The sequence below is a fragment of the Leucoraja erinacea genome, chromosome 8, assembly GCF_028641065.1.
Source record: "Leucoraja erinacea ecotype New England chromosome 8, Leri_hhj_1, whole genome shotgun sequence".
In the NCBI taxonomy this organism is placed as follows: domain Eukaryota; kingdom Metazoa; phylum Chordata; class Chondrichthyes; order Rajiformes; family Rajidae; genus Leucoraja; species Leucoraja erinaceus.
The window spans coordinates 1870394-1883499 of NC_073384.1; the positions used below are offsets into that span (position 1 = coordinate 1870394).

Below are 13106 nucleotides of genomic sequence, written 5' to 3' on the forward strand. Positions count from 1 at the left end.
GAGTGACAGGATACCGGAGCACCCGGAGAAAACCCACGCAGGTCACATGCAAACTTCATACAGATAGGATGGAAACGGGGCCTCTGGCGCTGTAAGGCAGCAACACTACTGCGGCAACATCACGCCACCCCTCCTTGATCAGAACAGCGCTGCCCTGAGCAGCAGTTTCCCCACTGCTAATTTGAGGAAGGACATTCTTGCTTTTGAGGGAGTGCAGCGTAGGTTCACAAGGTTAATTCTCGGGATGGCGGGACTGTCATATGCTGAGAGAATGGAGCAGCTGGGGCTTGTACACTCTGGAGTTTAGAAGGATGAGAGGTGTTCTTATTGAAATATATAAGATTATTAAGGGTTTGGACACGCTAGAGGCAGGAAACATGTTCCCAATGATGGGGGAGTCCAGAACCAGTGGCCACAGTTTAAGAATAAGGGGTAAGCCGTTTGGAACGGAGGCGAGGAAACAGTTTTTCACCCAGAGAGTTGTGAGTCTGTGGAATTCTCTGCCTCTCTGTGGGCGGTGAAAGCCGGTTCTCTGGATACTTTCAAGAGAGCTAGATAGGGATCTTAAAGATAGTGGAGTCAGGGGATATGGGGAGAAGGCAGGAACGGGGTACTGATAGGGGAGATGATCAGCCATGATCACATTGAATGTCGGTGCTGGCTCGAAGGGCCGAATGGCCTACTCCTGCACCTATTGTCTATTGCCCTGTAGAATACCTGAAAGGGCAAACATAATAAATTAAAGTAAAGCTGGATCATTTTATAGATGCCCCGGGGAAAAATTATAATTCTTCACCAACAACTTTCTGCACTCTTTCACACTTTTTCACACAGAGGGTGGTGGGTGTATAGAGGTAGTTCAGGCTGGGACTATCCCAACATTTAATAAACAGTTAGACAGGTACATGGATAGGACAGGTTTGGAAAGATATGGACCAAACGCAGGCAGGTGGGACTAGTGTAGTTGGGACATGTTGGCAGTTGCGGGCAAGTTCGGCTTGTTTCCCCTCTGTAAACTGATAAAGTAAATGGGTGGTCAGTGGTTGGCATAGACTTGGTGGGCCGAAGGGCCTGTTTCTATGCAATTCTTCCTTAGATATATCTTTCAATGATTCACTTCAACCCTGTAGCTGTGGTGGTGGCTGTTGACTTGGTAATGCAATTATCCAACATGCGCTGAAAGCAATCCTCTATTGCTCATTTAATTTGTGGACATTTAAAACTGAGCAAAGAGTGAAAGGAGCTACTTGTACATGGGTATAAACAAGTAGATGTTAATCAATGAACGAATGAATGAATAAGTTTATTGGCCAAGTAATCACATACAAGGAATTTGCCTTGATGCTCCGCCCGCAAGTGACAACATGACATACAGTGACAGTTCGGAACCGACACATAAAACATTAAAACATTAATAATAAAACATTATTGATTAAACATGTGAATTAAATAAAATACCAGATCAAAGGGAGGCTACAGATTATTGGCTGTTGAGTAGAGCTACTACTCGTGGATAAAAGCTGTTTTTTTGTCTGGCTGTGGCAGCTTTGACAGTCCGGAGTCGCCTTCCAGAGGGAAGTGATTCAAAGAGTTTGTGGCCAGGGTGAGAGGGGTCAGAGATGATCTTGCCCGCTCGCTTCCTGGCCCTTGCAGTGTACAGTTCGTCAATGGGGAGAAGGTTGCACCCAATAACCAATAATCCAAGTTGTGTTTGACATGTATGTGGCAGTCAACTGGGCAAATGTACACTCTTTTCTTTGTTTCAGGTGATGTTTGAGACATACCAGTTTAGCGGCGTATACATTGCCATCCAGGCTGTGCTGACGTTGTATGCTCAAGGTGCGTACGTATACCTCCGTAGCTGAAATGTTGAAATTAAATTAGATGTGTAAATTTAAAACTTGCACAATGAAGAACTTCATTAGTGTACCATCCTGCATTGCCTAACCAGAATGTAGAGTCACATAGGCCTCCTCAAGGTTTGGGATGTTGTGGGGTAGTGGGGGGGGGGGGGGGGGGGTGGGGGGGCAAAATTGAAGATAGACAAAAGTGCTGGAGAAACTCAGTGGGTGCAGCAGCATCTTAGCCCCAGTACACTTCAGTGCTTCCAGGAGAATGTATTTGCGTTCATTTACATATAACCATATAACAATTACAGCACGGAAACAGGCCATCTCGGCCCTACAAGTCCGTGCCGAACAACTTTTTTCCCTTAGTCCCACCTGCCTGCACTCATACCATAACCCTCCATTCCCTTCTCATCCATATGCCTATCCAATTTATTTTCAAATGATACCAACGAACCTGCCTCCACCACTTCCACTGGAAGCTCATTCCACACCGCTACCACTCTCTGAGTAAAGAAGTTCCCCCTCATGTTACCCCTAAACTTCTGTCCCTTAATTCTGAAGTCATGTCCTCTTGTTTGAATCTTCCCTATTCTCAAAGGGAAAAGCTTGTCCACGTCAACTCTGTCTATCCCTCTCATCATTTTAAAGACCTCTATCAAGTCCCCCCCCTTAACCTTCTGCGCTCCAGAGAATAAAGACCTAACTTATTCAACCTTTCTCTGTAACTTAGTTGTTTAAACCCAGGCAACATTCTAGTGAATCTGGTGAAATGTGAGATGTTGTGTGACTAAATGTGGGATCTCTCTCTCTCTCCCCCCAGGTTTACTGACAGGCGTTGTCGTGGACTCTGGCGATGGTGTGACCCACATCTGTCCTGTTTACGAAGGGTTTTCATTGCCACATCTAACACGGAGACTGGACATCGCCGGCAGGGACATTACCCGATACCTCATTAAGGTGGCCACAAATCCCCATTGCTTTGTTTGCCTCCGTCAGTGCTTGTTCTCTTACTACCGGCCCTTGGTGGCCATCCATTCTGGCCAGGGGCGGATTAACCATTAAGCAGACTAAGCACGCGCTTCGGGCACCAGGGCCAAAGGGGGCACCACAAAGTTGGGGAAAGGGTGAAAAGAAAAAAAAAGCGAATGAAGATTTGTAAAAAAAAAAAAAATGTTTGTACTGCTGCAACCTGCATTGTATATCTGGTCAGACAGGTCAACAACTAAAATGGATTGGATCAGTGTGGAAAGGAGGGGGGCACCAAGATTGGTCAGTGCTTAGGGCACCAGTGAGCCTTAATCCGCCCCTTGTCGCCAACAAGATGCAAGAACAAGGGGTCACAGCTTAAGGATAAGGGGGAAGTCTTTTAGGACCGAGATGAGAAAAACATTTTTTTTACACAGAGAGTGGTGAATCTGGAATTCTCTGCCACAGAAGGTAGTTGAGGCCACAGTTCATTGGCTAGGTTTAAGAGGGAGTTAGATGTGGCCCTTGCGGCTAAAGGGATCAGGGGGTATGGAGAGAAGGCAGGTACAGGATACTGAGTTGGATGATCAGCCATGATCATATTGAATGGCGGTGCAGGCTCGAAGGGCCGAATGGCCTCTACTCCTGCACCTATTTTCTATGTTTCTATGCTCCTTCAATCCGTCCAGCATCACTTGTGACCACATCAGCTCAAAACATTATTCTGTTCATGAACACTTGAAAACTATTAGTACGGGTGTCAGAGGTTGCGGGGGGAAGGCAGGAGAATGGGGTTGGGAGGGAGAGATAGATCAGCCATGATTGAATGATGATAGACAATAGGTGTTAAAGAAGGAACTGCAGATGCTGGAAAATCGAAGGTACACAAAATTGCTGGCGAAACTCAGCGGGTGCAGCAGCATCTATGGAGCGAAGGAGATAGGCAACGTTTCGTCCCGAAACGTTGCCTATCTCCTTCGCTCCATAGATGCTGCTGCACCCGCTGAGTTTCTCCAGCAATTTTGTGATAGACAATAGGTGCAGGAGTAGGCCATTCGACCCTTCGAGCCAGCGCCGCCATTCAATGCGATCATGGCTAATCATCCACAATCAGTACCCCGTTCCTGCCTTCTCCCCATATCCCCTGACTCCGCTATCTTTAAGATCCCTATCTAGCTCTCTCTTGAAAGTATCCAGAGAACCGGCTTTCACAAACCACAGAGAGGCAGAGAATTCCACAGACTCAGAAACTCTCTGGGTGAAAAACTGTTTCCTCGTCTCCGTTCTAAACGGCTTACCCCTTATTCTTAAACTGTGGTCCCTGATTCTAGACTCCCCCATCATTGGGAACATGTTTCCTGCCTCTAGCGTGTCCAAACCCTTAATAATCTTATATGTTTCAATAAGGATCCCCCCTCATCCTTCTAAACTCCAGAGTGTACAAGCCCAGCTGCTCCATTCTCTCAGCATATGACAGTCCCGCCATCCCGGAAATTAACCTTGTGAACCTACGTTGCACTCCCTCAAGAATGTCCTTCCTCAAATTAGGAGACCAAAACTGCACACAATACTCCAGGTGTGGTCTCACCAGGGCTCTGTACAACTGCAGAAGGACCTCTTTGCTCCTATACTCGACTCCTCTTGTTCTAAAGGCCAACATGCCATTTTCCTTTCCTCACTGCCTGCTGTACCTGCATGCTTACTTTCATTCGGTGTGGACGATAAGCTGAATGGCCTAATTCTCCTCCTAGATCATAGAAACATAGAAACATAGAAATTAGGTGCAGGAGTAGGCCATTCGGCCCTTCGAGCCTGCACCGCCATTCAATATGATCATGGCTGATCATCCAACTCAGTATCCCGTACCTGCCTTCTCTCCATACCCCCTGATCCCCTTAGCCACAAGGGCCACATCTAACTCCCTCTTAAATATAGCCAATGAACTGGCCTCAACTACCCTCTGTGGCAGAGAGTTCCAGAGATTCACCACTCTCTGTGTGAAAAAAAGTTCTTCTCATCTCGGTTTTAAAGGATTTCCCCTTTATCCTTAAGCTGTGACCCCTTGTCCTGGACTTCCCTAACATCGGGAACAATCTTCCTGCATCTAGCCTGTCCAACCCCTTAAGAATTTTGTAAGTTTCTATAAGATCCCCTCTCAATCTTCTAAATTCTAGAGCGTATAAACCAAGTCTATCCAGTCTTTCTTCATAAGACAGTCTTATGAACATGAACTATTTAGATGTAGTTCTGCTTGCCCTGAGTGTGAAGCTTGGTAGCTGGTTTGGAACAGGGATGGCTTGGCTCTTTGAATAAGATGTATGAGCTTGTACTTGGATGTTACATAGAATTAGCAACCCAGAAATAAGCTATCTTGTTTATCAATGGTCATACTGTATTAAAGTCCGCTGTCCATGCTCCTGCTGCTAACACCACCAGCATTCATCACTGCCCATCTCCCCAGCATGTATATTTAGCTGGCCTTTGCTACCACAAGGAAGTGTTGAGTCATTTTGGTGGAGACAAGTTCCATGTTCGCTGCTTTCAGGATGGGCAAAGATTCTTCTGCATCATCTATCTTGACTGATCTTTAGTTTTGTTATAACAAACCTGGAAGTTTGTCTACTCATTTGGTCTGAAAATTTATAACAGCTAAATGCTCGAATCACCAGCTCATTGACTGTAGGTAGGCAAAAATGCTGGAGAAACACAGCGGGTGAGGCAGGGTCTCTGGAGAGCTATAAATTACTTCTCTTCAACTGACTTTCAGAAGTGATAGGAGCAGAATTGGGCCATTCAGCCCATCAAGTCTACTCCGCCATTCAATTACGGCCGATCTACCTCTCCCTCCTAACCCCATTCTCCTGCCTTCTCCCCATAACCCCTGACACACCCGTACTAATCGAGAATCTGTCTAATACTGCCTTAAAGATATCCATTGACTTGGCCTCCACATCCTTCTGCGGCAATGAGTTCCTCTTTCTTTTGCTCTCTTGATACTCCGATTAAACAAAGTACAGTACAGTGTAGAATCACACCCTTCGGTTCACTGTGCCTGCACAATGATGCCAAATTAAACTAATCCTATCAGCCCGCCAATGCTCTGTATCTCTCTGTTTAAGAGGGAACTGCAGATGCTGGAGAATCGAAGGTTACACAAAAAAGCTGGAGTAACTCAGCGGGAGCAGCAGCATCTATGGAGCGAAGGAAATAGGCAACGTTTCGGGCCGAAACCCGGAAGGAAATAGAAACGTTGCCTATTTCCTTCGCTCCATAGATGCTGCTGCACCCGCTGAGTTTCTCCAGCTTTTTTGTGTAACCCCTGTATCTCTCTGTTCCCTGTCTGTTCATGTTTGTCCAACAGCCTCTAAAATGGTTCAATTGTAATTGCTTCCACTACCTCTCCTGGTAGCAAGTTCTAGGGCGGGGGGGGGGGGGGGGGGGGGGGGGGGGGGGGGGCTAGATCTTGCCTTCTGTGGCAGAGAATTCCACAGATTCACAATTCTCTGGGTGAAAGTTTTTCCTCCACTCAGTCCTAAATGGCCGACCCCCCTGTGTGACCCCTGGTTCTGCACTCCCCCAACATCGGGGAATTTTTTTCCTGCATCTAGCCTGTCCAATCCTTTAAGAATTTTATATGTTTCTGTAAGATCCCCTCAATCTTCTAAATTCCAGTCGATCCATTCTCTCATCGTATTTCTTGCAGCACGACTTGCCAGCGTTATACTCTGTGCCCCAACCAGTGAAAGCAAACGCTCTCTATCTTATGTCACTCTACCCACTAGTGTTGCCACTCTCTGGGATCCTGCACCACAAAATCCCTCCATACATCACTGCTCCTGAATGTCCTGCTATGTACCGCATGGCTCTCTCTTGCAACAGTGAATCTGTGGAATTCGCTGCCACAGAAGGCAGTGGAGGCCAATTCACTGGATGTTTTCAAGAGAGAGTTAGATTTAGCTCTTAGGGCTAATGGAATCAAGGGATATGGGGAGAAGGCAGGAACGGGGTACTGATTCTGGATGATCAGCCATGATCATATTGAATGGCGGTGTTTGCTCGAAAGGCCGAATTACCTACTCCTGTACCTACTTTCCTATGTTGCAAACAACTTGTGCTTGTTTGACAATAGACAATAGGTGCAGGAGTAGGCCATTCGGCCCTTCAAGCCAGCACCACCATTCACTGTGATAATGGCTGATCATCCACAATCAGTACCCCGTTCTTGCCTTCTCCCCATATCCCCTGACTCCGCTATCTTCAAGAGCCCTATCAAGCTCTCTCTTGAAAGTATCCAGAGAACCCGCCTCCACTGCCCTCTGAGGCAGAGAATTCCACAGATTCACCACTCTCTGTGTGGAAAAAGTTTTCCCCATCTCTGTTCTAAATGACTTACCCCTTATTCTTAAACTGTGGCCCCTGGTTCTGGACTCCCCCGACACCGGGAACATGTTTCCTGCCTCGAGCGTGTCCAAACCCTTAATAATCTTATATGTTTCAATAAAATGCCCTCTCATCCTTCTAAACTCCAGTGAATATAAGCCCAGTTGCTCCATTCTCTCAGCATATGACAGTCCCGCCATCCCGGGAATTAACCTTGTAAACCTACACTGGGCTCCCTCAATAGCAAGAATGTCCTTCCTCAAATTAGGGGACAAACTGCACACAATACTCCAGGTGTGGTCTCACTAGGGCCCTGTATTCCTCTTCATCCTGCTGCATTCTTTGACAATCTTCCTTGCCCCTCCACCATTTTTTGTCGCTAGTGTCAGATCATGCCTCAAATGTTTCCCGCACCTTCTCACCTTTCCCTCGCCACATTGTTCCATGATTTCCATGCCCGCCTCTCCCACTCCTGATGCATCATTTCCAGCTCGTTTTCAATCTGTCTTCACCAGGCATCTGAAACGTCACCAGTCCATTCCCTCTGCAGATGCTGCCTGACACGCTGACTTCCTCCAGCACTTTGTGTTTTGGCTCACGATTCCAGCATCTGCAGTTCCAGCTCTAGGTGCCTCCCTCTCCTGTAACAACAAGGAACTGCACAGTGAAGAAGGGTTTCTTGGAAGAAGGGATTCGGCCCGAAACGTCGCCTATTTCCTTCGCTCCATAGATGCTGCTGCACCCGCTGAGTTTCTCCAGCGTTTTTGTGTACCAAGGAACTGCACATGCCAGTTCACGTAAAATGGCACACGGGGGGGGGGGGGGGGTGGTAAGCTGGAAGAGAGGACAGTGGCCGGACAAAGCTCGGCAGGGAATAGGTGGACACAGGCAAGGAGGGTGTTTGATGGGCAGAGTGGTGGAACTACTCACCCCACCACCAGGTGGAGCTGCACTGCCATCTGCTGTCAAAGGGCAGAATTGCAGCAAGGCTGAATTTATTCTCCAGTAGCTGCTGCTGCTTGAGGAGGATGGTGGGGGACAGTGGGGGGGGGGGGGGGGGGGGGAGAGACACCAACACTAACATGTCTGATTCCCCAGATGCTGTTAGTGTGGGGCAAGGCTGCGGGGAGGGGGTTAGCTGTGGGGGATGAGGAGGGTGGGTGGTATCTCTGGAACTCTCTGCCACAGAGGGTAGTTGAGGCCAGTTCATTGGCTATATTTAAGAGGGAGTTAGATGTGACCCTTGTGGCTAAGGGGATCAGGGGGTATGGAGAGAAGGCAGGTACAGGATACTGAGTTGGATGATCAGCCATGATCATATTGAATGGCGGTGCAGGCTCGAAGGGCCGAATGGCCTACTCCTGCACCTAATTTGTATGTTTCTATGTGGGGTGAGGCCGTGGGTTGTGGAGACCACTAACATGTCTGTCGTACCCCAATTGCTGCTGCTGTGGGAATATGGGGGGGTGGGGGGGGGGTTGGCTGTGGGGGGGGGTGGGGGAGGGGGGGGGGTGAGGAGAGGGGGGGGGGTGTGAGGGCATCACTAACACGCCTCTCGTTCCCCAGTTGCTGCTGCTGCGGGGATATGCCTTCAACCACTCGGCTGACTTTGAGACGGTGCGGATGATGAAGGAGAAGCTGTGTTACGTGGGCTACAACATCGAACAGGAGCAGAAACTAGCGCTGGAGACCACAGTGTTGGTGGAGTCCTACACAGTACGTACCCTGTACATGTCCTTCATAACATCACAGCAGCAAGTAATACTGTGACTGATCAGTACTTAGAAACATAGCAAATAGGTGCAGGAGTAGGCCATTCGGCCCTTCGAGCCTGCACCGCCATTCATTGTGATCATGGCTGATCATCTATATCAATAACCCGTGCCTGCCTTCTCCCCATATCCCCTGCATAATACTTGCATCAATAATTGTCCCTGATATACACAATCACCTCCATCTACCTTTATCCAAAGCGTTGCCTTTATAATTCCAAATGTTGTCATATTTCTCCCTTTATTTCACCCGGCTCTTTCTCTACTCCAGAGAAGTTGAGCGTAGCTTATTTTAGTGCTAGTCTGACTGTCTCGTGACAGAGTTAGATTTAGCTCACGGTGTCATCGGGATATGGGGGAGAAGGCAGGAACGGGGTACTGATTGGTGATGATCAGCCATGATCACATTGAATGGCGGTGCTGGCTCGAGGGGCTGAATGGCCTCCTCCTGCACCTATTGTCTATGTTTCTTTTGATTTCCATGCCTCTTGAGTTCATAAGTGATAGGAGCAGAATTAGGCCACTCGGCCCATCGAATCTACTCTGCCATTCAATCATGGCTGATCTATCTTTCCCTCTCAACCCCGTTCTCCTGCCTTCTCCCCGTAACCCCTGACAACCATACTAATGCCAGGTCGGGTAGAGTGGGGAGAGAGCCTGCACATTGCTCTGAATCTACTCCCAGGGCCCAGGGCTGGCTATATGTTGCATTTGCTGTCCCTCCTGCATGCTACCACACGCTCTCTGGGTTATCAAGGGTCGTTTAATCAGTGTAGACCATGGTAGTCACCTCGCCCCGTCACCTGTCTGCCAACTCGCCCTGTCATAGAAACATAGAAAATAGGTGCAGGAGTAGGCCATTCGGCCCTTTGATCCACCACCGCCATTCAATATGATCATGGCTGATCATCCACAATCAGCACCTCCTTCTCCCCATATCCCCTGACTCCGCTATCTTTAAGCTTGTACAGAGTGTGTACCATACAATACAGTAGAACTTGATGTATCCCAGGAGGGAAATTGAGCTGCCAACAGCCAGAAATACACTAAAGTGCCCAGTGGAAAGGATTGGAGATGTGCAAAGATTGGAGGGGAGGAGTGGGATGGAGGGAAGTCAGTCTCAGTCTACCCCACGACAGAAGGGGAAGGACTTGTACAGTTTGATAGCCACAGGGAAGAAGGATCTCCTGTGGCGTTCTGTGCTGCATCTTGGTGGAACCAGTCTGTTGCTGAAGGTGCTCCTCAGGTTGCCCAGTGTGTCACGGAGGGGGTGAGCTGTATTGTCCAGGATGCTCCGTAGTTTGAGGAGCATCTTCCCGTGAATCCAACTCCGCCCCAGGGTTATTTAGGTTAATATTTTGTGTAAAATTGTGTAGGACAAAATTGGGTGATCGCTGGTTGGCATGGCATGTTTCTATGCTGTATCTCTAAACTCTGATTTACTTCCCAAGTAGTGGTTAACATATAATACAATACAATACTGCTTATTGTCATTTGGACCTCAAATGAAGTTCAAAAGAAATTTGGTTTCTGCAGCCATACAAGAAAAGAACCAAGACACACACCAACACAATTTACACAAACATCCATCACAGTGAATCTCCTCCTCACTGTGATGGAAGGCAAAGTCTTGTCTCTCTCCCCTGCTCTCCATTCTTCTCCTGATATCAGAGCCCCCGGCGGGCGATGGCAAGTCCGCGGCCATTTAAAGCCGCGCCGGGCGATGTTATGCCCCGCTCCGGGTCACCTTCAACCCCGCATCTAAGGCGGGAGGCGTTTGCCGTCGCGGGAGCTCTGGAAAGCGGTCTCCCACCAGGGACCCACGAGCTCCCGATGTCACCGTCCACCGGACCTGTGGCCGAAGCTCCGGAGTCGGGTTGCATCTGCCCGCCACCGCAGCTCTCCGCGCTCCGAGGCCGACCAGGCTGATGGTGAGTCCGCAGGTTCAGCGACTGAAGCCTCCAGGACGTTCCGGTTGGAAGTGGCTCCATGGTGCTAGGCCCCAACGACAATGGAGACCTGACAGGGAAAAGGTTGTGACTCCGGTGCTGGGAAGAGATTTAAAAGTTTCCCCCCGACCCCCCCCCACACAGTTAAAAACAACAAAAAACACTACAAACTATCCAGTCAATGGGACAAAAAAAAAAAAAGACAGGCGGACTGCAGAGGCCGCTGCAATGTCCGTCACGCCACCTGGAACATTCCTGGCTGTTCACATTTCTGATCTGCCCTGGGCCCAGAACATTGTTGTAGTCACAAGTAAATCTCACCAATCAATGCCGCTACTGCTGCCGATGCTTGAGATGAGGCACGTCACGACACTCGGCTCCTCTGTGTAGATGTGTGCACTGTATCAGGGTTGGAGTTTGTAACGCTGAATGTCTTTAGCTTCCAGACGGTCGGGTGATTAAGGTCGGAGGGGAGCGCTTCGAAGCAGCAGAAGCATTGTTTCAGCCTCATCTCATTAACGTTGAGGGCGTTGGTGTTGCCGAGCTGCTCTTCAATACCATCCAGGCTGCAGATATTGACACCAGGTATATCGGCCTCGCACATCCGGGGAACCTTTGCTTGTTTAGTAACATCTAAACCACACACAGGGTGGTGGGTGTATGGAACAAGCTGCCAGAGTAGGGAGTTAAGGCTGGGACTATCTCAACGTTTAAGAAACAGACAGGTACATGGATAGGACAGATTTGGAGGGATCTGGACCAAGCGCGGGCAGGTGGGACCAGTGTAGCTGGGCCCTGTTGGCTGGTGTGGGCAAGTTGAGCCAAAGGGCCTGTTTCCACACTGGACCACTCTCACTCTATGATGGTAGCTCTCCCAAGGGGCAATGGAGGTAGTATGCCAAGAAGTTGCAAAGAGTGGAGAGAGTTACCGGGATGTTACTAGGATGTTACCGGGATTTGGGGGGGGGCCTGAGCAACAGGGAGAGGTTGGGCAGCCTGGGACTCTATTCTTTGGAGCGCAGGAAGATGAAGGGGATGATCTTATAGAGGCATATAAAATCATAAAGAGGAACAGATTGAGTAGATGCACAGAGTCTCTTACCCAGAGTAGGGGAATCGAGAACCAGAGGACATGGGTTAAGGTGGGGGGGGGGGGGGGGGGGGGGGGGGGGGGGGGCAGTCAGATCTATTAGGAATCTGAGGGGTAACTTTTCCACACAGAGGGTGGTGGGCGTATGGAACAAGCTGCCAGAGGAGGTAGTTGAGGCAGAATGCTCTAACAACATTCAAAAGACATTTGGATCGGTACGTGGAAAGGAGATGTGGGCCAAATGCGGGCCAATGGGACTAGCCTAGATTGGGTATTTGGGTTGGCATGGCTGAGTAGGGCCGAAGGGCCTGTTCTGTGTTGCAATGATCAGGTTGCCGGTGGAGGTACGCGGACGTGGCGGCGAAGGACGAGAAGTCGAAGCCGAATAGCCGAATGGAAACTAAGCCAAAAGGGCGGGACGCCTAAACGCCAACTAACCCAAAGGCTGCATCACCTAAAAGCAAACTAACCGAATGCTGCTCTGCCGAAACGTCAACTAACGGACTTAACATCGCCGGGGGGGGGGGGGGGGGGGGGGGGGGGGGGGGGGGGGGGCCGGACTTGTCAGCGATTATTTCAGACCCCCGTCATTGGCCGGTGGAGACGGGAGGGTGGGGGCCATTTTCCCACACAAGCCACTATTCGACTTTTCGTCAGAGTGGCATTCGGTTATTTGGCTTGTAGGCGACACGGCCTTTCGGGTAGGTGACGTTTGGGCTTCGTTTCCATTCGGCTATTTGGCTCCGACGTCTCATCCTTCGACGCCACGTCCGCACATGGTCGGCGGATGCTCCAGTTGGTGTCGACGTAACAGAACGCACTCGTCTGTCTTTGCGGTTCAGAATTCCAGTTAAGATGCTGTAGTAATCTGGCTGGCTGTGTGCACCTTTTGCAGGTCTGATTTCTACAAGCACATCGTGCTGTCGGGGGGCTCCACCATGTACCCGGGTCTGCCCTCCCGTCTGGAGCGGGAACTCAAACAGCTATATCTGGAGCGTGTACTCAAGGGGGACGTGGACAAGCTCTCTGTAAGTCTGCCCTTGCTCACTCCTTACACACTGCCTTGCAAACACGGAAACATACACATTAGGTGCAGGAG

The 13106-nt window shown here is 49.4% G+C and overlaps 1 protein-coding gene across 1 annotated transcript in view; it reads left to right on the forward strand.

The window, feature by feature from the left end:
• The window catches only part of LOC129699242 (actin-related protein 2-A), a 39086-nt gene that overhangs the window by 24907 nt on the left and 1073 nt on the right, over positions 1–13106 (forward strand). Inside the window, exons 4-8 of the mRNA XM_055638861.1 lie at positions 1767–1839; positions 2671–2807; positions 8763–8912; positions 11357–11502; positions 12903–13035. Of these exons, the coding sequence (XP_055494836.1) occupies positions 1767–1839; positions 2671–2807; positions 8763–8912; positions 11357–11502; positions 12903–13035 (639 nt within the window). The remainder of the gene's footprint in view (positions 1–1766; positions 1840–2670; positions 2808–8762; positions 8913–11356; positions 11503–12902; positions 13036–13106) is intronic.